Source organism: Pseudopipra pipra, chromosome 20 (assembly GCF_036250125.1).
Source record: "Pseudopipra pipra isolate bDixPip1 chromosome 20, bDixPip1.hap1, whole genome shotgun sequence".
Taxonomy (NCBI): Eukaryota; Metazoa; Chordata; class Aves; order Passeriformes; family Pipridae; genus Pseudopipra; species Pseudopipra pipra.
Genome location: NC_087568.1, coordinates 983,055 through 1,008,494, shown reverse-complemented (window position 1 = coordinate 1,008,494; position 25,440 = coordinate 983,055). Strand labels below are relative to the sequence as shown.

Genomic DNA, 25,440 nt, shown 5'->3' with positions numbered 1-25,440 from the left:
GCAAAGAAATTAAATATATAAGAGGCGGGGGAGGAAGTCTTTCTTCCAACAGAATATTTGCCTGGTAACCAGATAGAAAAGACTGCCTCTTTTTTTTTCCCCCAAATCACAGTTAGTTGTTCTACAAGAGTCTTTGAAGACACTTCTATTTTAAATTTTAACACCTGAAGAACATTTAAAGATGTGCTGCTCTGGCTGAGCCGCACACAGAGCAATGGGAGGGAAGTCCCACAGAAACATGGTTGAAACTCTGAAGCCAGTGCTGTGTGATCAAGGCACATTCAGATCATTTGTAAACAAGGCTGAATGAATTTGGTGTGAAAATGGGAACAAACAGCAACGAGACACAGTGGAAATCCATCCATCTGGGGATGGGACCACGTGCAGGGCGTGACAATGTGTTTCCCTGACAGCACAGAGCACAGACATCGAGGCTTGGTGGCACCTGCCGTGGCTGGATGGGAGTGACCACAGCCAGGAGATGGGAGCCAGGATCCTGCAGAGGTTCAGGGAGATCAGCACTTGTTCTGTGTGGCACCCGTTCAGCTCACGAGGAAGACACGCTCGTGGAAAGAATAATGCTGGGAAGGGATGAGAAATCTCATAACCTCTGGGAGGAGGAGGAGGATGGAGAGGATGGATCCTCACCTGTTTTTTTCCTGCTCATTACAATGTCATTGTAATGTCATTTTCTTTGCTTCAGTTATTTACAGTTATTGGAAGTTATTGCACTGAGTGTATCATGAAATGGAGTCTGACAAGATGGCAACGTAAAACTGACCTGGAGGTGCCACACTGCCAAAACTGAGCCAAAAAGTGAGATTCTACAGGTTTTTCTTTTGAGGAGAACTCCAAATCTTGAAGTCTAACAGATGAGAATTGCTGGATTATAAAGCTGAAAAACAGGAACTAATTATCTTCAAAGGGACAGTAACCCACGAATCAGGAGAAGACATTATGATTATGAAAAGTAAATCCTTCATTGGATTGCTCTCCATCCATACAACTTCCCAAGCAGATAAGCTAAGCTTTATCCACCTGGAATTGCTAATATTTCAAACAGTGAATTAAACATAAAAGTCCCAGTTAGCATATGAAAAAAAAAAAAATCTGTATTTTTGTAGTGTTGTACATGATCCCCTGTATGAACTTGGGATTCTATTAGAGTCATGTCCCCGGTCTGGAGTCCCAGGAAACCATCTCTGAAACATCCTGCTCAGGAATGGGCCTTCCCTTATGCAGCAGGGATCATACTTTAGTATATAGTCTTTAGAGATCAACCCATAGAAACAAACCAAACACCTCCAATTTCTCTCCCCATTACTCTGTGGTGTATTTTCCCTGTTTGCCCACTGCATGTGCAGGTTCTGGGCGTCTTCAGTATCTCACCCGGGAGAACTGAAATGGTGCCTGTAAAACACACCCCAGGGGTGAGCCCACCCAGCGCGGGCACTGCCTCACCCAACCAAAGGAGACCTTAATGCCAAAGCCATTCTCATCTCCAGCTACATTTACACATCTCAGAAGCAATAACAAGGGCATCACTCTGACCTTAGGGACCAGCAGGAGAACCCACGGTGCTTCCTGCCCTCCCTGCCCTGGCAGAGACTGGCTAAGTCCAGCTCCTTCCAACCTCAGCACAACAGGGCAATTCCCTGCAAAAGAAGAACTAATTTTTGTGAAGACTGTCAGACTGATGACTCTGCCAGCAATCTCCAAAATGCTAAAAGGCAGAAAACAATCTGGGTAACAGAATCATCTGCAGTTAGGATCATCTCTCTCCTTCCCGAAACCGAGGCACAGGAACTATGCCTGAATTCACAGCTGATGGGAAATCTTTTGATCTTCACAGACACAGAGTTACCAGCCAAGAACAGTGAGCACAGGAGGATCTTCTGAAGAAGCACTTATCCTAAATTCAAACCACCACAATGAATGTAACGTGGCCTGGGTGTGGAGCAGTGCAGTACTGCAGTGATGGAGAACTGTGAGCATGTTTAATACAGAAGAGACAATGTTATTTATATCTCCCAAAGCTGCTTACCCAGTGTCAGATGTGCCAGGGCATAGTGCAACTGCAGGAATCCATCAGGAGGACACCTGAGATTCCTCTCCATTAAAAGTGATGGATCTAACACAGCCAATCATCTTCATGGCAACAAATGTTCTCTTAAAAGACGGGATAAAAGTTCACAGGGAAGCTGTGCAAATTCATGAAGAGAAAAAGGCATTCCTGGTGACTGAAGGCACAGAAGCCTGTCTCCAGAAGTCTCTGCGTGCTGAAAAACGTCTGGAAGACAGGAGATGATTAGCAGGAAATGTGTGAGCTTCTCCTCCTTGTATCCTTCTCCAGACATCCATTAGCCACTGGTTTGACTGTATTTTAAGAGTCAGAACTGCTTTATTGATTGCAGCCAACAGCTGCAATTCAAAAGTAGTCCCAAACATCAAGGTAGTTTTTCCCAACAAAGACAATTTCTGAAGTTGTGTGAAATGGGATGGTGACACCGTTACTGAGACATCGGGGCCGAGGTCAGTTCTGTTCCCTGCAGCTGCAGGTACAAACAGCTCACAAATGCAGCCTCCTCCAAACCCATCCCTGATGGGTCTGCTCAGAACAACATCCCTTCACCACCCTTGGGGTGCTGGGAAGCTCTTACAGTCCTGAAGAAGCTCCTTATCCCCTCGCCAGCCCACCCAGCTGAGACTGCACTCAGCCTTCAGGAAATGTGGTGTAGAGGCAGACAGGGCTCGAGTCATTGTGTGTCCCATCCCTTCCCTTGCACAGAAACAATTCTGGAGACAGGACAGCGAGCTGGAGTCTAATCCAGGGTGATCACTGCTGAGTAAGTAGGTCAGCAAGGAAGCTCCTGCCCATGGTCGTGTCTTCCAGCCCCCACCGCCCTTCTCACCACAAGCAAATGTGACAAACACTTCCTTTAGCAGGTTACAGGAGATGGAGGGTTTGATTCTGAGGGCTTGCATGTGTGTTCTAGAGAGATAAAACAAGTTGTGCTTAAAAAATACAACTATTTCACCATTTTAATGGCTCAGAAAGAGTTCAGTAAGGCGCTTAAAAAAATACATGGCATCTCATTACTCAGCCTGGGTTGTCAGGTTGCAAATGCTGACTAGCTCACTCACAAATGCCTTATTTTAAAATATTATCATGTTTGGCAAAACCAAAATAATTTTGCTTTTCTGCTAAAATGACTTGCTGAGCCTTAGTCTAATATTTTTCAAGAATAAAGAGTGTCTAGTATAATTTTGTTGCAAAATCACATCCCTGTAGGTCAAAAAAGTTTCCCAGTCCTTCATATGCTCTTGAAACAGAAGTTCATACCTCGAGTTTCTGAAGAGCCATTTTTCCCTGCTAACACCTACTGCCAAGGTTCTTCTTCCCCCCTGTGAAGACAGACCCATTCCCAAGCCCAGGGCAGGGTTGCTGTGCTCTGACTGGCTCATTTGTGCAGGTAAAGATATTAACAGACAGGACAGAACTCCTGAGCCTTCGCTGTTTCACCTCAGAGAACTCTATTTTACTGGTGACAGTCTTTCTGATTATTTAATTACTCTTCACTCATCCTCTCAGAAACCTGTTCAGCTCAGAGATGTCTTTAGGGCAGCCTGTGCCAGAACTGGATAAAGTATCATTTCAGCAATTTCAGGAGAACTAAATGCAGATGCACCAGCCTCTGTTCCTGTTCAATATTTCATTGTTTGCACAGTAGTAAGACTCAGATTGTGCACACACATGCAGTTAATTATCTCCATGGCAAGTACTGCTTCATGCAGCCGAGTCCTTTATCCTCACACATGGTCTGTATTCCTTGTTCCCAAACATGTAACTTTGCATTTGACTGTACTAAAGCATTCATTTACACTTGATTTATCTAGAGATCCAAATTTGTGTCACTTTTCTGTCTAAAAAAAACCCCAAATCTGCTAAAATGGGATACTCCATTTCTCCCAGGCCAGTAACCTCGATGCTTTAGGACGTGGCCAACAGTCACTGCAAGGCTGCGCCAACTGGATCAAGTTCCCACTTGGAATTGCACTGAGACCTCCCTGTTTGTCATTTGTTAATCCTTTTAACATTTGCCACAGCAAATTTGTATCATACCAGTTTAAATTGTCATTTGGTATTAAGTCAAACACCTTACAGAAGTCTAGGGTATGATGCATCCACAAGCAAGCTTGTCAACTCAGAATGAGATCAAAAGAACTTGATAAGTCCTCCATAAATCACTGGAAACTGGTATTAACAGCATTTCTCTCAGGTCCCAGAAGAGCTCTGCATTTATTTTCTCTATGATCACCACCACAGCACTATGTCCTAAAGGGGCAAATAGAACAGACTGGAAACTTTGTGCCCTGATTTCCTGTAGTCCCAAGACTTGTCAACTGTCAGACCAAGGAATTTTTGGACAGTTAAAAATAATCTCCTGTGCTAATTGTAGAAGACTGCTGAATCTGAAGTGTTTGGCCATGGCATTGCTACTTAAACACCCGAATTTCAATGAAACAGCAATAACTAAAATTACTGCCAGCAGTTCCATCCTTGTGTCTCCCCAGGGTGTATTTGTGTGCTTACCCTGATGAAGTCATTTACCTTGATAAAGAAAACACATTTTTATATTACAGTTAAAGCTTGTTCCAGGACAAAGCAAATGTGCTTGCACATGGCATTTACATGGATGCTCCAGGCAGGCAGTGAGACACTGTCATGTGCTGAGCAGAGTCTTGGCCCCAATTTCCATCCCTGGGGTCACACACCTCCCTTGTGAGAGTCACAGCTACAGCACAGGGGGTGGGAGAGAAAGGGAAGCTGCTTTACTACCAGATGCATATGTTAAATTTATTTAGTGATACTTCAGGGCAGTGCTGCTGGGATTCCTGCCCTGCTATAAATAAAAGCCTTATTGTGAGGAGCTAATAGAATGATTGAATTAGGGTGTAAGAATTGTTCAGGCGCCGTAAATACCCAGAGCACCAGAAACATCCACAAAATTAACTAAATCCTGTCCTCATACTCGAGTTACCAGGTTTAACCTCTGTGTTTCAGGGTTTGTATGCAGATTTTGAGGAAACCATTTTCTTTGTACAGAAATCCACTCTCTCTACTGTAAGTTGAAAGAAAACCCCGCATGCTCTGAATGTACAATATTTTCATTGTAAAGCTCTAGGCAGCAGTCACTGCCTCCCTGACTGGTGCCATTACACTGGTGAGCTCACAGGGATCCCAGTTTACAAGGCATTCCACGCACAGAACTAACAGAGTCGGGCTTTGAGGGACCCCTGCCCCATGGCCCCCTGCCTCCAGCATCTGGAGAGGGTGTCAGCTCCACCTAATGCTGTTTTCCTGACAGAAAATAATAATTAAGCAATAACAATAGAGGTGGCAGCTGTCAGCTCCGGGCTGGTTTTGGTGCTTCCTAAGCAAAAGAAGCCTGAGAGGAAGGTATGTTAAGGTTCAGTGCAGACTGTAACTTTTGGAGTGTGCCTTGCACATATTGCCCACTTAGTGTTTCCAGAGAACTGTTTTATCATTTCGGAATCTGTCCAAAAATCCAGCTTGATGGAGAGCTTTGAACTTTGCAAGGGGGAAGGAGTGTACAGCCAGGATATAGAAATAACATGTACAGTTTGTTTTTAACGTTCAGAAGAAATTCAAGCTCTAAAATCACGAAACGAGAAGATGAAAGTTACCGCCTCGAAGGTCAGTGGAGGTATAAAAGAAGGAAGAAGTAGTGAACTGAGAAAAAAGCCTCTCTCACAATGTAGTTTAAATATAAACACACTGTTTTGGTTTGTTAAAACCAAAATTTCATGCTTCACTTGAACTCAGTTTCCTTGATTTATGTTATACCCACCACATGTAGTCACCCTCCGCTCTGGGACACTCCTGAGGCTTAACACTCAAGGCTGAGCACTGCTTGTGATTAATTCAAATTGTCTTTGTTCTTTCCACCAGCTCCTACTCCAAAAGACGGCAAGAAAAAGGTGAGACTAATTTTCGGAGAATTCTTTTGATTTTCAGTATCAGTTGATGTTTAATGATACCATTAAAATCAATCAGTTTAAGTGCAGACTACAGCCTGTATTCCTGGAGCGAGATTGCTTCAAGTACTTTATGAGACAATACACTTACTGTTAAGTTACATGTATTAGCTCAGGATATTCAGAGAGACACTTATCATCCCTACAACAAGAGAAAATACTCCAAATTTAAAGCAACTCTCCGGAATTTAAGCTGTAAATTATCCCCATGGACTCTGTAGGCTCCACTTCAGTCACAGTAAATTTATTTCAGATACAGCAGCAAATTTAATTTTTAACAAACAAACTGCAAATAATTCTTCTTTCAAACCATGCAAGCCAGGTGGAAAAGGTGGAGATAATTAGATCCAATATAGAGACTTAAAGAGAATAAATCCCATTTTCCTCTTTTCAGGGGAAAGAAGAGAGGGGACGGGAGCTGTAGAAATACAGAGACAGAGATTATGCACTCCGTTAAGAAGTAGGTCCCCTGCTCTCACTTCTGTTGGTTTAAAGTTATAGGTGCCCCCATAACTTTATTATTTTTTAAGTGAACTTTATAAAGGAATCTGAATCAGTATAAACACCCTTAGTTGCAGCTATTGAGAATATGAATATCCACAGGAGGAAAGGCTTTTCCACAACTGCAATTCTGATACATTCAAAGCTGTTTTAAGGAACACTAAGTCAACTCAGCATCCATAACCAGTGTTACACTTCTGCAATTCATTAGTCCTTGTGGTTCCATTTCGTAATTAAAATACTTTGCAGTTTAAGACTTTACAGTAAAGAATGTGCAGTCCTCAGCAGTGTTTCCACTGCCAGTCTATGGAAAACATATGCATGGAAAATATGTACAGTGCATGTATACAGCCATCTTTGGATAGCTTCAGTGAACATTCAACGCTGTCGGTGAGTTTGAGAACTAGAAAAAACCATCGACCGTTGACTGTACCTTGAGGTTTATCACAAACCCTCTGTTGAATGGAAAGCCTGAACCTTCAGAGATTTCACATGTGGTTGCCATTAACAGGTCATGATTTACAGATTATATTAAGAGCTACGGAGGTTGAGTTTTTCCAGTTCTACTTTCTCTAAAAGTGAATTGGTGCATAAGAAATGTTTGTTTTCTCTTAAAAAAAAATCAAAACTTTATACTAGAGCAGAATTTCCACAGAACAGAGCATGAGAGCAGTGGAAGGTTTTGTATGGGCAGCACAAAAGCAGGAACATATCCGCACCATATGGTACACTTGGAAACAAATCTGAGCGCGGTGTATGTTCAAAATAGCAGAATACAGGCCAGATCAGGAGGGAAACCTCGTTTCCATTTGGGCTGGCAACTTGAGCTTCGCTGGAAAAAGCTTTGGAATGTCAGTTCATGTGCTCGCAGGAACCTGCGCTCGATTTCAGCAGCTGCTCACCGGGAACGCCGGGCAGGGACGGCTCCCTCCCGGCTCCCTCCCGGCTCCCGGCTCCCTCCCGGCCGGGCCCAGCTGCTCCCGCGGCTCCGGCTGTCGCTTCCCAGCCAGGCAAGCAAGGAAACACCCTTCCTTTGAAAGGAACGGAAAGCCAAGGACTGGGGCACCTCAGTGGTACCTACGTGGAACCTTCTCCACCCCAGCTGGGGGATCAGGGGTAGGACTGTGGGCTCTGAGAGCCTGTGCCTTCGGAGGGTGCCGGCACTTGTTTTGCCCCCACGGCACTGCAGGACCCATGAAACACCAAAAGGATGTGCCAGGGAATGTTGTCTTGAGCTGCTCTAGGAGATCTTGTAACATCCATCCTTCTGCTTCTGTATACAGTCACAGATGGGCAGGATTAACAAAGGAGATACCTGTCTGAGGCCCAAGAGAAAGCACAGGCTGTTGAAACTTAAGGCTGTTCCCTCCTAGCACACCTGGCATCTTCATGTGCGTCTATCAAATGACCAAGGGGCATCAAACAGGCCTTTGTGTCAGTAGAAGGGGGTGCAGCTGGTAGTCACCTCCACCATCAGAGCCTTCCTGCCATCCAGGAGGTCTGACAAATCCTGAACCACGCAGAGTTCAGCATCTGAAGCAGCTGCTCGAAGTGATGAACCACTTGTCAAGAGCAGTGGGTACCTCAGGAATGGTGGTGGGGTGGTGGTTCTTTCAACAGCCAAGCAGCAGCCTCAGGGAGGACATGACAAATGCTCTCAAGCAGGATGTCTCATGCTGGTGTACTGTGAATACTCCTGGGATGAGGCCCAGCCCTCACGGAGTTAGAAAACATTGTGCTTCTAAAGAATTCTCAAAAAATAATTAAAATGCAAGAATAGGGAAAGTTCAGTGAATGTGCCATTTTCAAGCCCTTGGTGTATGCACAGTTGAGAACCATAAACTTCAAACCAGGTGTTCCCAGCTGCAAAAATCTGTAGTAAAGTGGATCAACCAAGCAAAAATAATCACCTTTACAAAAAAAAAAGGGCGATTTACGTTACTTTTAAGGTAGTTTCTCAAGAAGATTCTACTACTCTCCCAGTCAAAGTGTGCTTGCCAGAGCCACCAAGACTCTGAGGAGCCCTGAAATAACTGTATGTCCCGAGGTCAAGATGACTGCAAAGGGACTGTTCCCTGTGACAACACCCTCCCAGCAGAGCAGCATCTTCAGCACCTCATGGCTGCAATCAACATTCATTGCTGTCGGTGGGTTTTCATTTCTATCAACTCACTGATCAATGAATGCAAACTGCGGACCAGCCAGCCAAGGACCAGCCTCCTACAGCCAAGGACCAGCCTCCTACAGCCAAGGACCAGCCTCCTACAGCCAAGGCCATGCAGGCTCGTATGGCCTGGGCAGTTTTCTGTCAAGAAAAGCAACAGTTTTGCCAAAGAAGTGCTTATATCCAAGTTCTGCCTCCCAAAACCATGTAAGGCAGGTCTAGGGCTGCGCCATTATCCCACCAGAGAGGTTCAGGACATGTCATCCAGCTCCTTCATGAGCAAGTATGAGTGCTAAAAGCATTATATAACTTAAGAACTGCACAGGGATTTTTAAAGGGGCAGAACAGGTGAGGAACTAACTCAATTTTACCTGGTTATAGGAAATGAAACTTCCTCCTAAGTGAGCCCAGCTATGGAACAGCACTGGGTCCTACAAAGTGACCAGTGAGATGAGAAAGGACTGAGGCTGTGGGGCTTTGGACTGACAGGGCAGGAATGGGACAGAGCAAGGCAGAAAATAGCCACTGATTTAAGGTGCTGCTGCAGAGAACATTCTCCATGGCTGGGGTGGGCAGGGCCAGCTTTGATTACAGTGGAAGGGTTCAGGAGCTGGGGCTGACTGCCTGGGGCAGGCAGGGACCCTCCTGCCCTGCAGCCGTGCAGGGAGGAGCACACACATCTGTCTGCAGGACAGACAGAACTGACACTGCCTTGAGACAGAAGAGCAACCTCTCAAGCTGCCCTCCAAGTATTTTTTAATGACTGGCATGACATAGCTGTGCCCAGGAATGCCACTGTGGCTGGGCTGTGCGATGCAGTAAAGGCAGGAGGCCCCTGGGTTGCCCCCACACTCTGAGCAGGGGCCACTCAGACCAGGGATGGTGGACCCCTTCTGCTCAGCATTGGATCACTCAATTCCCTGTGCAGTAAAGGGTCCAAGCACTTCTCTTATGCCTTGTTTCCTCCTCCAGTTGTTTACAGGCTTATTGTGAAGCAGCCTGTTGAGGCACGCTATGCTGATATCCCACAGGAGCCATCTCCCTCAGCTCGCTGTACAGTTCAAGTCAGAACAACTCACTAATGACTTTTAAACTCCAGTTTGGTGAATATTCAAAATAAATCTGTCTGCTTGTTCTGCTAAAAGACTTGAACTTGTTCAATCTTACGCAGGAACAACTCCACCGAGTTCAACAGTTACACACTCACAGACTGAACTTTGCAAAAGTGGAGCTTTAGGAAAAAAATCTCCCCTCTCCCTGAGCCTGACAGTGAAGGGCTCTGTTCAGTCACCCAAAGGGAGCACTTCCACCGACACCCTGGGTAAGTGTGGTGCTTTGATAGAGGGAATTTACTACAGGAATGTAACAGTGAGCAGCCCAGAAGCACGGCTGCCAAATTGTTTTAACATTATCAAAACGAGGATGACTCATTTTTTATGCAGTTTGACATTTTGCCTTTGAAATCTCAGATTTTTCAGCATGCTTGGCAGGCTCCCTCGGAAGTGAGAGTGCACAATTTGGATTTTTTCCAGCGACATCTTACACGATGTACAAGAAAGTACTTGTGCGTTATTTTAAACAGACATTTCAGCCAACTGGTTTCCCCCACATACACTTTTATGAAAGTACAAAATACAGAAGTCCCGACAGAGGTGTTCATCTCTACTGCAAGGACATGTGAAAATAATTCACTCCAATTACTCCAAGACATTTCAGACAAACAGGGAAAACTACAGCAAAGGGGCCATCACCCTGTTTGCCAATGCACAACAAGCCAAAGGCTTCAGCAGACACTCCACAGATCTTAAAGACTCTGGATGCACAAATAAGCTTAAGAATTCATTTTCCTACTCTGCTTTAAAAAAGTCCTCAGGATTTTTATTTTTTTTTCTTTAATCATGTTTGGTAATGAGACAGCAAGGGAAAAAAACTTACTAAGAGAAGACAGGTTAGCAGACATGCTCAGAATGTTTTTAAATCCATGCTTGGGAAGTTTTAGATGTTTGTGGCACCAACTGTTCACTCCCTACCAGAGCCACCCCCCCACAGATCCACCTGCCCTGGAGCACATCAGGGTGATACTGAGCACCAGCTCGTTCAGTGCTGCCAATGCAGACATGGGACAGCTGGGGCTGGAGAGGTCTGGGATCTGCCCCAGCAGGAATTGCCAGGGCTCATCTCTCCATCCTGGAGGCTCCAGCAGGCCTTCCAGCACTTCAGGGACCCCGCTGCCCACCGGGTGCCCACCAGCACCGACGGGGGGATCGAAAGACAGGGAGACATCAAAAGAACTCAAGGAGCTCGGTTTATTTAGTTTATCAAAAGTTTATATAAAGATCTTCATAGGGAACAGATGTTTGACAAGCATTTTTCAGTTTAGCAAAAGATAACACATGAAAGCTGTGGCTAGACAAACTCAGAGCAGCAATAACATACAGTTGTTTAAGGGGAAAAGAAGGTCATTCAGTTCATATTGGACAGCTTTGCTCTTAGTATTGGCAGATACATTCTGCTGGGAGAATACTGTGGAAAATTCAGTTTTGTTTTAATTCCCTTTAATGCAGGAGAGGCCTGGATGCAGTAAATCTGAGCTATGTCAGCCACAAAGGCTCAATAGAATATTAGCCAATATATCAATATAAACTACACATCTCTAAATGACAAATTATTGTACATATGCATGTGGAATTATCTGTTTCCACATAAAAATGATCAACGGCATGAAAACCTGGCTAGATGCCTACAAAGGTGTGTTTTATTAATCAACAGGCAAATAACTGCAGAGACATTTACAACTGGGAGCCTGCCATACCTGCATTCCACACAGCTGTTCTCATGGCAAAGGAGAACAGCTCCACATATTCCCACTGTAGGGGAACCACAGTTCTCCCAAGTTCCCCAACAGAAGTGCAAGTCCACCAGCACGATGGCAAGTGGGAGGGACAATGTCCTGGCTCTGGAGGGCTTTTAGCAGCTTGAACATCTGAGCTTTATTTCTGAGATGAGCTGTCTGTTTGAAATTGCAGATTTGAAAAATCCACAGGGTTCCCAAACAGTGAGATGAGAAGCTGCCCTGAGTGAGGGGTTTGCAGAGGCTCAACCCTCTGTTAAGGACACGGTTTCCCAGTCCCACCAGTCTGACAAGGGCCTGTTGCCATCTAGTGGATTCCATGGACTGGTCCCTCTGCACAGCAAAGGCCACTAGATGGAGCGTTAAGAAGGAATTCTGAATTCCTGTTTTTCAGGTGTCCAGCAGCTCAGATTTTCAAAGTCTCAGAAAGTTACAGGCCCAGAATTACCATGAAATTGCAGAGGATTCCACCAACTGCTCTCAGTTCCATGAGACATTCCAGGCTCTACCTTTCCAAGTTTAATACTGAAACACCACAGATAATACTTCCCTGTCAACAGAATTTACCATCACCTCAGGGGTTTATATCCCTCACATACAAGCATCTACTTCATTGAGATACCTCTGGTGACAAAGGATCTTACACAACCTGCATTCTGCTGGTGGAAATAATCACATACAGACCTGGTCTGTGCTACTTTTATGAAAAATACTTCATCAGCTCTCAGCTATGGGGAAACTCCACTTCCATGAGTAAGCATTAGCTCTAAAACTTCTCGAAGCTACTATGGAGTATCAGTTCACATCTCTGGATTATCTCAGAATGAGAAATTCCACCTTATCATGTGGCAAGAAAAGGGGTACTTACTGCCCATGGAGTTCATAGGGAGGACAGGAGAGGAGGAACTCATCTGCTCCACATCTGTAGCTAATGGGAAAGTGAAAATGAGAAAGATGTGATGTGCATGTTACCAAGAAGTTTTTATTTTGAAAACTTTCATTTACACTTAAATTGAATATGCTTGTCTTTGGTCACCTGAGGAAGCTGCTTTAGAAGCAGGTAGTTTTTAACAGCATCAGCCTTCCCTCTTTCAAGATAATGTCTATCTCATCCATGTTATCTATAGATGCACTTTTCCAAGCATTTGTACTGGTAATCTGTAATTTGTGATGGTTTGAGAGTGTCAATTCAGAACAACTTCCAGCACAAAAATTCTGGATTACATCAGCTTTAAACTGCATTCAGACCATTACTGTGGAATGAAAAGACATGATGATCTCCCATCTGTGTCCAGTGCACTTTTAAAAGATTCCAGATAGGAAGAGAGATCCTCTTCCAAAGGGAGGCAAAATGATGGTATTTGATCTGGAGCAGCATCAAAAACAAGTGTTTTTAAACACAAGACACTCCAACAGCTGAAAGAAGAAACAGAACTTCCTGCCTGTGTTTGCCAATGAAAAACCCCGAAGTCAGAATGTGATCCAAACCAAATGCCAGATGCCCTCTGTGTTTTGGGAAGGATCCACCTTTCCAGGACCCAAACCAGGAAAGACCTATCTTCCAGTAACAGGGTCAGCTTTAACCCAAGATTAGGTAAACCAAAGATACATTCTTTGGGGCTTGATCTCTGTGAAAAGACCCCAGCCCCTCTCAGCACATCACCACAAACACCGAAGTCAAGCAGATCAGTCTCCCTCTTCATCACTTTGGTGCTGGCAGATCCCACATAATTATATACTCTCTAACTCCTGTTTAGCTTTAAGACCCAGTAAATGCACAGTACAAGTTACATTCCTAACCACAGAACACAGCCCCAGAAGTACAACTCCAGCCCACAGCCAGGCTGTGCTGCCAGCCCAAATCCTGCCTTTCACATTCCTGCAATTCCCATTTCTCTGGCAGGAGGCAGTTCCCCGAGGATCACTGTTTACACTGAAAAGTGCAAAGTTCTGCTCTAATTAGGCAAACCACAAACAAATGTAAACACTTCAGCAGACCATTTTTACAGAACGTGAGAGCAGACACAGCACCACAGTGACTTAATCCTCCTGCCGTGCCTTCCCACCTCTCCGAGCGCCTCACCGAGGAGCCTCCTCGGAGTAGCTGCTCACAGCACCAGCCACAGCCCAGAGCAGCAACAAACACAGCCACAGATTTATTCAGCAATGCCCTGGGTCGTTCCTGTCCTATTCCCCAGTGAATTACCAAGGCATTTACTGCCTAGAACATCCACACATTCATTTATCATCTCGCTGTGTTCAGAAAGCTGCACGTGATGCTGCCTGCACCTTCCAACAGGCACAATCCAGAGGACACTGCACAGGCCTGTGGTGTGCTCAGAGGAAAAAACGATTTTGCATCTTCCCATTTGCCACCTTAGTCTCTCTAATGTGGGAATTGCTGACCCTCCAAAGGAGCCAGCAGCTCACACACTATACCTGTGTTTATAAGTTAAAAAGGACTCTTTATATGCAGCACAGCCATTTCAGATCCCTGGGAAGAGTTTTGTACTCTTCCCTATTGGAAGCTACATGTGCTTTCACGTCCAGCCAAATTAAGCCAACAAATAAGCACAGTTTAAAGTTACTTTTAATCTTCTGTGAGTGGCAAGATTTAGCCAGTGCAGATTCAGCACTGAGCACAACTCAGCTTTCAGAAAGGTTGAAGGCCCAGCTCAGCAGATGGTCACTCAGGGGTTACCTGCTGCTCTGGCACACAGAGGTCACTGCCCAGCACGGGGGACAGATGGCACAGGGCAGGCACTGAGAACCCATTGTGTGAGCAACAGTCACTCGGGAGAAAGCTACACCTGCCAACATCTGGAATAGTTTATCAAGTATCATTCAAAAAGCAACTAAATATTGCATGTGCCTTCTGAAGAGAGCTTTCTGAGCGGGGTTTGGAGAAGGACAGTGCAAATTCTTTTAAGTCCTTTAGTTTTAGATTGTTCATGTTATAGGCTGCCAATAACAAAGTGTGACTATTTCCCAGCTCTGCTTGGGAAGGATAATTTCAGTTCATGCTTGAAATTATGTATTTTAACTATTTCTAATATGTTCACCAAGGCGGACACCGCGGTCACCACAGCCCGGCTGCCCAGGTTGGAAGGCAGAATTCCCTCAGTGTCCTGCCCAGTGCTGCTGGGAACCTGGTGATGCCACACCCGGGGCACGGAACATGGCACAGCTCTGGGATCGAAGAGTAGCAACACCTCCACTTCTGTTCCTGTGTTACTGGCAGATGGTATTTATAATGTATTAATCTCAAAATCACACTTGGATTTTTTTGTAAGTGTACAAAAGCACAACTAATTATCCTACACCTGGCCTTGGATAGGAGCATTTAAAAATTTCTCTCAATATTAAAAGAATTCAAACAGCTCTTTATGAAACATGGCAATGCTGATTTTGCTCTCTTATCCATAACTCCCTCCCCTCCAGCCCTTTTTACCTTCATAATGACATGCAACACATTAAACTCCTAAAATCAATTCAGCTAAGGAAGAGGAGATATGGATTAACAACCAGCTAAGATTTTGAAACTGGTTTGCTCTAAAAGATGAAAAGGACAAAAGTCTGCTCAGCTATGAAGAGCAGCTGCTGCCAATACAAGTATTTACCCCCTGACCCCTCCTCTGCCCACTCAGTGAACAGTGCCAATTGTTTTCCTGTATTATACACTGTTTACAAGCCCTGAGTGGCATGAAAGGAATTAATAATTCAGCTCATGGAGCTGATGACCTTTATTGGGGTACCCCTATTTGCTGAGTAGGAATCAGAGCAAAAAGCTCCCTTGAAGCCACAGGGTTTCTTTAAGAGTTTTTCACTTTACAGCCTAATTGGCCACCATAACATAAATCAATTATTTCTCCTGTTTTAAGCAACAATGCTACCTATTCTCAACCACTCGATTTCTAACTTCTCTTGTATCAAGCCAGGCCTTGTTCTTTGACTTTTACAATGGTCTGGTAAACACACTGGCAAGGCCAGCCTGGAGAGCTTCGCAGGACCAGGAACATTTGGGAACCCCAGCAAAAAGAGGTTATGCTATTTTGAACTTCTCTTGACCTTTGCCTGCCCTTGTCCCTGGTTATGCTAATTGAAGGGGTATATGGGCTACTCCCAGAAATGAACTTAGCCTGAACCTGTGACACAGCATTGGACTTTGAAGATGAGTTTGGCACCCCCTCCCCAAAGGCTGTCACCTCACGTACAGGAAGGGACAGCAGGTCAAACACAGTACCCTGAGCACTGCAGGGAGACCCCAGGTGAGAGTGAGCAGAACGTGCTGACCCAGTGAGTCACATCTTCCCCCGTGCCCAGGCAGCTGCCAGGGACCAATGGCATGGATCCACGTGGCAAACCCACAGCTGTGCTTGTGGGGCTGCAGACAGAAGGTCATGGCACAGCCTCCACAGGCACAGGGTATTGCAGGTGTGACTGTCATATCCCACAGGAGGCACTCAGTGCTCCTCTCAACCTCCTGGCTCTCAGACCAGCACATGATGGGCTGTCACCACCACAAGCACATCCTGACTCACTGTGAGGTTCTCCAGGACCCCAGGTCACCCTGCCGAGCTGCTCCCCAGCCTGTACCATTCCATGGGGTTATTGCATTCCAGATGCAGGACTTGGTGTTTGTCTCTGTTTAACTTTGAAGTTTCAATCAACCCTTTCCTTCAGGTTATCAAGGTCCTCCTGAACAGCAGCTGTGCCCTCATCGTGGTGTCATCTGCAAGTGTGACGAGTGTGTCCATCCCATCATCCCCGTGGTTGATGAAATTGCTAAATAGTATTGGCCCTAATACTGACTCCCAAGGACAACCACAGCATAACAGGCCACCAGTTAGTGCTTGGACCCTTGTCTGCCACCCTTTGAACAAAACAGCCCAGTTTATCACCCAGTTTGTCTACAAGGATGATATGGCAGAGACTGTGTCAAAAGCCTTGCCTAAAGCTAAAGTTAGTGCCAAAATTACTGTCTCCTCATTCATGGATCCAGTCATTTCACTGCAGTAGGAATGAGGCTGGTCAGGTATGATCTTCCCTTGGTAAAACCACAGTGACTGTTCCCAATTACCCTCCTATTCTTCAAGTGCCTGGAAGGGTCTTTTGGGAGGATTTGCTCCATACCCTTCCCACTGAAGGAATGAGACAAGGATGACCAGCCTGCAGTTCCCCAGAGCAGCTACTACTGAGCAGAGCTGAGTTAAAGGTGATTCATTGTCCCTTATCAGCTCAATTTTACTATACAGAGACATTCCTCCCCTTTCCCCTACATTGGGTAGAGCTTGCCTTACCTCGACACTGAAAACACACACTGTTTGCAGAAAGAAGTGGGAAGTAAGGTCATTGTGATAAATATTTTTACTCATTTTCCTTCACACAGAAAACAATCCCAGTTCCTGCTTACCAACAAAACTGAAAGGAAACCTACACAGAGTTGAATGTTCCATGAACCTGCACTGCGTTCCTCAATAAACACTCTACAGACATTGTTATTTTAAATGCCTGTTTACATTCCAGTAAAATTCTGTCAGCATGGTATCTGATTTATTGATGCCATCAAAAGTCACAGGATTCCTGACGTGCCTCCTGAGGCACAAAAATCAAAGCAGAAAGGAGCTGCACGTTGCTGTGGTATCAGCATTACCCCATATGGGATGGGATGGGTTTCCAGAAGCTGCCTGTGTTTTCTGAGGCAGAGCACAGTGTGCCCTTCTGGAAAGCTGGTGCTTCCCTGGGAGATTTAGCAGGCTCTGCTCCTGGGAAAAATGGGGTGGTGTGGATGGAAGTGCCAGCCCTCGGTAACAGCAAGGTGCATCAGGGCAGCTCATTCCTCTAAAGGGGGATCATACACATTTTCATCTTATTTTACACTTTCAGGCTACCAAAAGAGCAAAGTTTATACACAGTCAAGCAGCAAAGCTTTTTAGAAAAACGATGATGATGAAAAGAGCCTCGAGGCATGTCCTAAAATAAAAGTGATCATCTGTTTCAAATCCAATGCCTCTCAGCATGCAGTGCCCTATCCCACAGGCTTTGTCCCTGGGCATAAAATTTTGCATCTTCTCTTTGCATCTACTTCTTGGAGTATGTTTTGGTTGACCAGGATATTGCCCACCAGGCAGCCCAGCCTACTCCAATACTGGAAGATCAATTGCATAATCATTCTGTAAATCTGGGGAAATTCTTTATTGACTTTTTGATCACTGATAAAGTGTTGGCCAACACAAGGCATATTACTGTAGCAAAATCCATCTAGAGTCCACTAGAGATACCTTCATTAAAAAAACAGAATTGTCTGATATTATACAAGAGATGATATTTTTTTAAGAGTTAATATCAACCCAGATTAATATTCATCTACTGATAGTTAATAGCACATTATGATATACAGAATATGCCAGAAATCATGTTGCAAATTACTCAGTGTTCTCAGGGGCGAGTTGTTCCAAACCCCAACCAGTGCACCAGACTGGAAACACCCCTGTGACTGGACCTTTTCCCCACAGCACAGGTAACGTGCCCGTTTGATCCAGCAGCCAGTGCAGGAATGGCACTGACTCCCTGGGATCCTGGAGAAGCACCGACATGTGAGCAGTCTGAAAGCAGCTGTTTGCCCTAACCTCGAGGTTAATTAATTTCACAGCATTTATCTCCCAATTTTAATTAGTGGAGCTAATATTACAGCTCCTGACTGTAATGGACTTGAGCTGCACTCTGCCAGGACCTGGCTGGCTGCACCAGCCCTGGGATCAGGAGGCTGGGCAGTACTTAGGGAGTGAACTGTGCTCTGAGGATCACGACAGAAGCCTTGCATATGAAAAATAGGTACAAGCACTACACATTGGAACAAGCTTCCTCATTGTTACCACATGTACACAGAAGCACTGCATCATCCAAATCAACCACTGGCTGTATAATTAACATTAAATCAGCACTAGAGGGAAAAGCTTCCCAGCTGCCTGGTGCAATGTGCTCCTGCCATGTTCAGCCATGGCACAGGATGGGCAGTGGCAGCACATGCTCACTGTCACATCAAACCTACTGCTGGCATTTGGGATTTAAACCTGCGAGTCCTGTGGTTCAGCACACGGGAGGGACGTGTTAGAATATGAAATCCTCTGAAATAAATCAATCCCCAGAGCCACGGCTCTTCCTGCACGTCGTACAAGGACCAAGGCACAAGGTGAGCACTCAGAGTGTCAGTGTGGGAACAGTGGTGGGTGTTACTCTCCCATTTTTGTGAGGTCTTCATTTCCCACAGGCCACCTGGAAGTGGTTGTGGCTCATGCCAATGGCTGCAATACCTGACCAGTCCTTCAGGCTCCAGGTTTCGTTACATTATTGGTTCCAGTGTCCTGCTCGTGAAATCCAGAGACCCACAGCCTCACCCAGCACTTCCCTCAGCCCCACCAACACCAGGATCCTGGGTTTTGTTGGAGTGAAAGGCTTACTTACATTAAGCATTGGGCCTCCCAGGGACAGGGATTACAAACGGGCAGGAATCAAGGGAAATTGGATTCTTTCTCCCCACCTACCTCTCTGCCTCCTGTCTCCCATGTTTGCAAACCGTATTAGCTCCTGCTGCTTGCAATTCCAGAAACACTTCCCTTTCTCTTCGGGGCTCATTCCAGCCACATCTGCCTACTGCTATAATCTCATTTTGCAGGACACCACATCTCGTAGTAGCTTTTAATTCTGGTAACACATCTAAGCGTCTTAAAAAGCACATCAGAAACTGTTTGACAGAAAATGTTCATCAGGACAGAAGCACCATTCCTAGCACTTGGATATTTGTGGATATTTGTCTCCACTTATACTGGGAAATCACCTTAAATACAGGAGAAATATCTGCATTTTTAAAGAGGAGGCTCCTAATCTTTTCAAGGGGAAATTCAATCTGGATTGAATTTAGTATATACTGCTGCTCTGAAGAGCAATCTGAAATCTTAATTCACATTTAATCTAACTTAAAAAAATAATACAGGACTTCATGTTTTGCTGATTTTCACAAAAAGGCAGCAAACACAAATGTTGCCTCTTTTAATCTCGGGTTTTAAGACGTATGATTACAAGTTTTACAATTCCAAAATAATTGTTACATACATTGCTAAGGGAAATCTATTCTTTCTTTTCAAGCTGCTCCCCACTGGTGCTCCACAGATGGCCACGTTCTGCTTGGGCAGTGGTGGGTAGGGCTGGTGACCCAGCACCCCCTGCACCCCCACCCAGCCACACCTGAAACATCTCAGAAAAAATCACCCCAGTGTGATCTGCTGCCTCGTGGACTAAACAAGATGAGAAAGGCTGTGGCACTGCCATTTATTTTGCCATAATTGTGGCATTTCTTACGCAGCAATATCTGTAGAGGTTTCCCCAGAAAAAAACAAAGCTACAAACAACTCTCTTGTTCCAATTTATAGAATCTTGCTAGATTATTTTCTAGTATTTCTTATTTGAATTCAAATTATTTTAATTTCAATGTATTTGAATTTCAGATTATTATTTGAATTCAAATAACCCCTGTCCACATGCTACAATAAAATATTCCACAGATATTGACAACTACTGTTTACTTATTATTGGGTAACCTATATATCTATATATATATATATATGTATCTATACATATATTTGTTAGCATAAATCAAAGATGAAAAAAGAGGCCAAACACCCAGAGGTGCAATTCTTTCCCAGCACCAGTTTGCAAGAGAAGCTGTTTCCAACTTATGTTGTTTCATGAAGAAAAAGTAAAATTTTAAAATTCTGATCCTCTAGATAAAAACATGCTGCAGCTGGACCTGCCACATCAGAACAGAGAGGTTTGGGAACAGGAAACAAACCCTTCACCTGCCAGCTACAGAAAGGTAAAGAAAAAGTATCTCAAAACAAACCAGCTCAGCATTACTGGGAACAAAATCTTCAGTGCAGGCTGGAGCTGCTGATACAACGTGAGCTGTTGTCTGCCCAGTTTGCCTCTTCCAGAGGACGAGTCCTTTCCACTGAGGAAAGTTCCCACTTGTGAGTAAGGACGAACACAACCCTTTCCTTCTGTGCAGGAGGGGACATTTCTGGCAGTGCCTGTTTCCCACATTGTGTGATTGATTACGCTCTCCCCCTTAGAAGAGTTGATTGGTTTCCTGGTGCCAGGAAAATGATTGATGAATATTTCAGGCCATGGGCCTCTCTTCCTGCTGGGTGTCCTTTTCACATGTCTCCAATGGGCCTGGGGATTTTTTTCAAGACTAGGAAGTGTCATTTTTATGGATATCACCCTGTGATAGGGACAGTTCACTGAGCAGAGGCCCCGTGTAAATCCCAGTGAAATACTAAAGGTCAACTCAAGTGTTAAGGTGATGGACTCAATCAGCACGTACCAGGTAAGCAGGAGAACAGCACTGGGCAAAGAAAAGCTTCACAAGGCAGCAAAACAGGAGGCAATGAGCAGCCACACCCTGAGCTTGCTACTGCAAACTGGCAGCAGCAAACTGGTACCCAACACTGGCATCTTTCCTCAGTTTCCTTCAATTTTGTAAAACACCACAAGTAAGGTAAATTTGCAGGTAAAAAAATTTGCTTGTGACCCACAGAAAGGGCATTTCCTTACTGCTGTTGATAAAACAGGCAGAGGATGTGGAGTCTCCTGGCAAAGAGCACACACAGGACATCTGAAGCAACGATATACTTAGGAATAATTCCTTCTAAGTATTGCCAAAAAACATAGAACTACAGCTGTAAGAGTGAATGAAGAGATTTTTGGAGGACAAGATGGTGTTTGGCAGAACTTTCAGAGACTCAAAGTTCTTTTACAGATTTTTACTACAGCCACAACAGCCATCATTTAATCACTTGGCTTCAGGATCTGAGGGCTCCAAAGCAATTCCCACAGGTAAACCCTGGGCTTCTCAGAGCTGGGGGGTTTTACCCAACAAGAGAATTTTGAGATTTAGTCCCCAGGTCTTCACAGTTCCAGATTATGTTTCCATAAAAACTATTTAAGGTTTCTATCACGTTTCAGCTGAGAGGTATTTCCAGACAAGGACATCACAGCAGTTTGCAGTCAGCTTGGCACGAGAGCCATGATAAATTTTTCCTGTTTTTTTTTTTTTTTTTCCTGATGTGTTCATGAAGGGAAAATGGGTTTAAAAACAATTAATCTTTCACACTGACCAGACATTTCTCTAAGTTTAAATTTCACCACCCCTACAAGCCCATAGCTGGGATGGTTAAGCAACGGGAGGCAGAGATGTAACTTGTGCTCTCTGAAGGACGTGGGGTCCACCCTGAGCAAATGAAACCTCCTTATCGAAGCACTGGAGGAGAACTCAGATACTCCAGGCATATACTGCTTTCAAGATAAGTTATGGGCAATCATTTACCAATAAAGAACTTCACTGAAGCCTCTCTGTGGTGCATTTCCTCTTTCTAACAAAACCTGTACAGAATCATTTTTATCAACATATAAAATCTGTAAGTCTTCTAATTATGTAATTAGAACTGTAATAATTAAGACCAAAGCTAAACCTCGAAGGGTCCCCTTGTCCCCCAACTTCCCTTTCTCAATTAACTCTGCACAGTGATAACCACTCTGGCTTAAAGGCTAAAAAAAGGACAGGATCAAAAGGCTGGTTTAATACAGCTGGAGGGGAAGAATGCATTTCAGCTCCCCAGCAGCCATCTGATGAAACCCTGGGCCAATTCTCTATGTAAATGACTTAATTAGAATTACCAGATTACACTGCTGAAGGCTTTATTTAAATAGGCAGTTTATCAACAGGATAAACTGTGCTCCCATTCTCACAGAATGCTGGGGTAAATGCATCTGTTCAAAGCTCGACCACATAGGAGCTGAACGGTAATTCAATAAAACCACTGGCACATTTTCCCCACCAAAAAAAGAGATACCACAAAGGATTTGCCAGAGGCAGGGCAGAAAGACAGCTATTGCTTCCCAGCAATCACCAAATAGCCTCCTAGATGAGAAAGTTCCCTCATTTTCTGTAACACAGCATCTTTATACTGTTTTATAGCAAAGCAGGGAAAAAATCCTGTTGCTGCAGTGTCACATCACACACTGCATCTGCTCAGCATCCAGCAGTCCTGGGCTCAGCACAAAAAGGCATGCATAAACCCATCTTCCTGATTAATGATCTACAGAAGACATCAATACCAAATTCCAACTTTACACCAAGAGGTATTTTTCCATCTTACCATCAAATCAAACAAAGGAATTAAGTTCTTCCTAAACCACAAGTCTTTCATTTCCCATCACAGACCTGAGTTCAGAATTCAATTTATTATTTTCCATTATTATTATTTACAATAGCAAGGGCTATCCACATTCAACAAGCTAACGCTGAGCTGAAATAACACTGTAGCTTCTTGTTTATTCAGAGACATTTGACTTCAGCAGCATTGCCATCCGACAACTCCATTTGTTTTTCTTCCTAAATCTTCAAAGAAATGTTTATAGCAAGACCCAACTATATCAATGAAATAGTCTTTGTTAAGCAAAGGCTTATCTCATCAGATGCAAAGCAACCAAGCCTAAAGAACCACTAAAAATGTCAGTGAAGTTTGGGAGCGCTGTGGAAAACGGAAGGGATGCAGGCAAAGGGATTTTTCTTTGAAAACCTTACATTCTTTGTGCTCTGACAACCTTCCTTTTCTCTCTGGTATGAAGTTCATCCAGATCAGTAATCTGCCTATCTGAAACTCTGATAATTTTAAAGGAACACAAAATTCAAGTTGTTTCCTGATAAATCTGTCTTCTGTGACCACACTACACAACAAAGTATCTAAAGTTACCTTATTCTAGATAACCTGCCTTATCCCTATTTTAGCTAAAACAAAAAATAACTAAAACTGTGTAAAAGCCATCACGTTTCACTCACAGAGGAAAAACGTGCCAACTGAAGCTATAGGGAATCTGCTCTTAAATGAGACCCTGTTGAGAAATAATTGCTACTACTGCAGGAAAAATGAACACCTTAATGTAATTACTTTAAAAAAAATTGGTTTTGCTCGTTGCCATCAATTTGCTCAATGACAAAATATGTTTCTTACATGGAAGGGGAGGTACTCAAATTGGCAAGGGAAAAATCATCATCTCATATTCTGAGAACGTCAAGTGCCCCCTCAAATAACGAGGCTGCAATTGCCCGTAACTGCTGAAATAAACCCACGTCATTTGAAAGTTATCCCGAGGCTTCTCTCACTGAAGACACCAATAAACTTGCAGCAGTTTACTCTGGGTTAACACAGAAGCCACGTGCAGAGCTTAAGTTCATTAATGATTTTAACATAGCCACCAAGAATACAACCCGACTTTTACATCTCTGTCCTGTGTACCTGTGTTTGCATCGTACAATTTTAACTGCTTTCACTAAGATGCTAGAGGTATCAGAAGTGCCAGTAATTTTCCTTAGAAAGAGGAAATGTTAAGAATCTTCATTTGTCATTACCATTTGCAGGTATTTTATAAGCCCATGAATTAACAACCCAGTCTTTTCTGCTCCTCCCCTGGCCGCCCAAGGCTTTAGAAAGACTGAAGGTCAAGCAGTGTCTCAACACTGCGCCAGTATTTCACATTTTTGAAGGCAAAGTAGTAAAAGGTTGTCACATTATCCATTCAAAAGACTAACTGCAGCCACAGGTACGTCTGTCACATGAAACAGCTACACGAGACATGCAAGGAACTCTTAGAACTAATCTGATTAATCAAAAGAGATTCCCCCAAAATCCCACCGAGAAAAATAGCAAATGCAGACAAAGTATTAATATCGTTGGACTCTTAGGGACACCAAAGCAACAACATTTCACAAATTAAGCCACAAAGTTCAAAAAGTATTAAGGATGTATTAAAGTATTAAAAGCGTTATTAAAGTATCTAAGGGTATTAAGTGTCTTTCATCCAAGTGGACATCTAATTAAGCGAGGAGGAATAAAGTGTTTCCAGGGACACAACTCAGAATTACACATCAGGGTGGTTACAGAAATGCCCGTTTCTGCAGTTCCCGCACTGCGTGTGTTTTGGTACCGCCTGTATCTCAAACCGAGGATGCTGCCTGATAAAAAGCCTCTTTTGTCTGAGCAAACCCTTTGTAGAGAACCCGAGTACCTTAAGATGGTAAAATGCAATTGTAAACCATAAAAATTGGCAGGGACATTCAAGTGCAGATGCGGCATCTGCATAAGGGAAGTGTAAAAGGGTCCCAAATGGTGCCTATAAACCCCGGGCCGGGACCGGCTCACAGGGGCGAGGGAAACACCCCCGGGGGCTGGACCGGGACAGCGCGCGGGCTGGACCGGGACACCCGCCCGGAGCGACCGGGCAGCGGCCCCGCGCCCCGCACACCCCGCGGCACCGCGCGTTCGGAGGGGGAAAACGCGATTTTTGCGAAGCGAGTTAAATTCGCAGCAGCGTCCGAGGGGACCCGAGCCCCGCGTGCCCCGCGCCCGCCCCGCAGCGCCCCGAGCGGGTCCCGCCGGCCCGGCCCGCGGGGGCAGCGGGGCAGGGCGGGCAGCGGCCCTTTGTTGTGCCCCGCGGCCGCGGAAAGTTGCGGCCGCCGGGACGCCCCGACCTCCGGCACCCCCTCGTGCAGCTCAGCCCCGGCCCCGCCGCCCCCGCCCCGGCCCGCCCGAGCCCCCGCGCTCCACTCACCGGTGCGGGGCGGCCCCTTGCTGGCGGCGCGGGGCTCCGGCAGCTCGGCGGGCGGCTCCAGCTCCATGGCGGCGCCGGGGCCGCGCCGGGCCGGGCCGGGGCGCGGCGGGTCTCAGCGGCCCCGGCGGCCGCGCTGCCCCATGGCCGCCCGGGCGCTGCTGACAGCCAGGGCCGCGCCGCGCTCGGCCGGGCCGGC

The 25,440-nt window shown here is 45.0% G+C and overlaps 2 protein-coding genes across 2 annotated transcripts in view; one reads left to right on the top strand and one right to left on the bottom strand.

The window, feature by feature from the left end:
* The window catches only part of NR6A1 (nuclear receptor subfamily 6 group A member 1), a 76,933-nt gene extending 51,603 nt beyond the window's left edge, over positions 1-25,330 (bottom strand). The window contains exons 1-2 of the mRNA XM_064676537.1: positions 25,245-25,330; positions 12,445-12,504 (exon numbers count right to left, since the gene is read on the bottom strand). Of these exons, the coding sequence (XP_064532607.1) occupies positions 12,445-12,504; positions 25,245-25,311 (127 nt within the window). The 5' untranslated portion in view covers positions 25,312-25,330. The remainder of the gene's footprint in view (positions 1-12,444; positions 12,505-25,244) is intronic.
* Positions 1-25,440, top strand: part of SCAI (suppressor of cancer cell invasion) — an 82,222-nt gene that overhangs the window by 1,913 nt on the left and 54,869 nt on the right. The window lies entirely within an intron of this gene.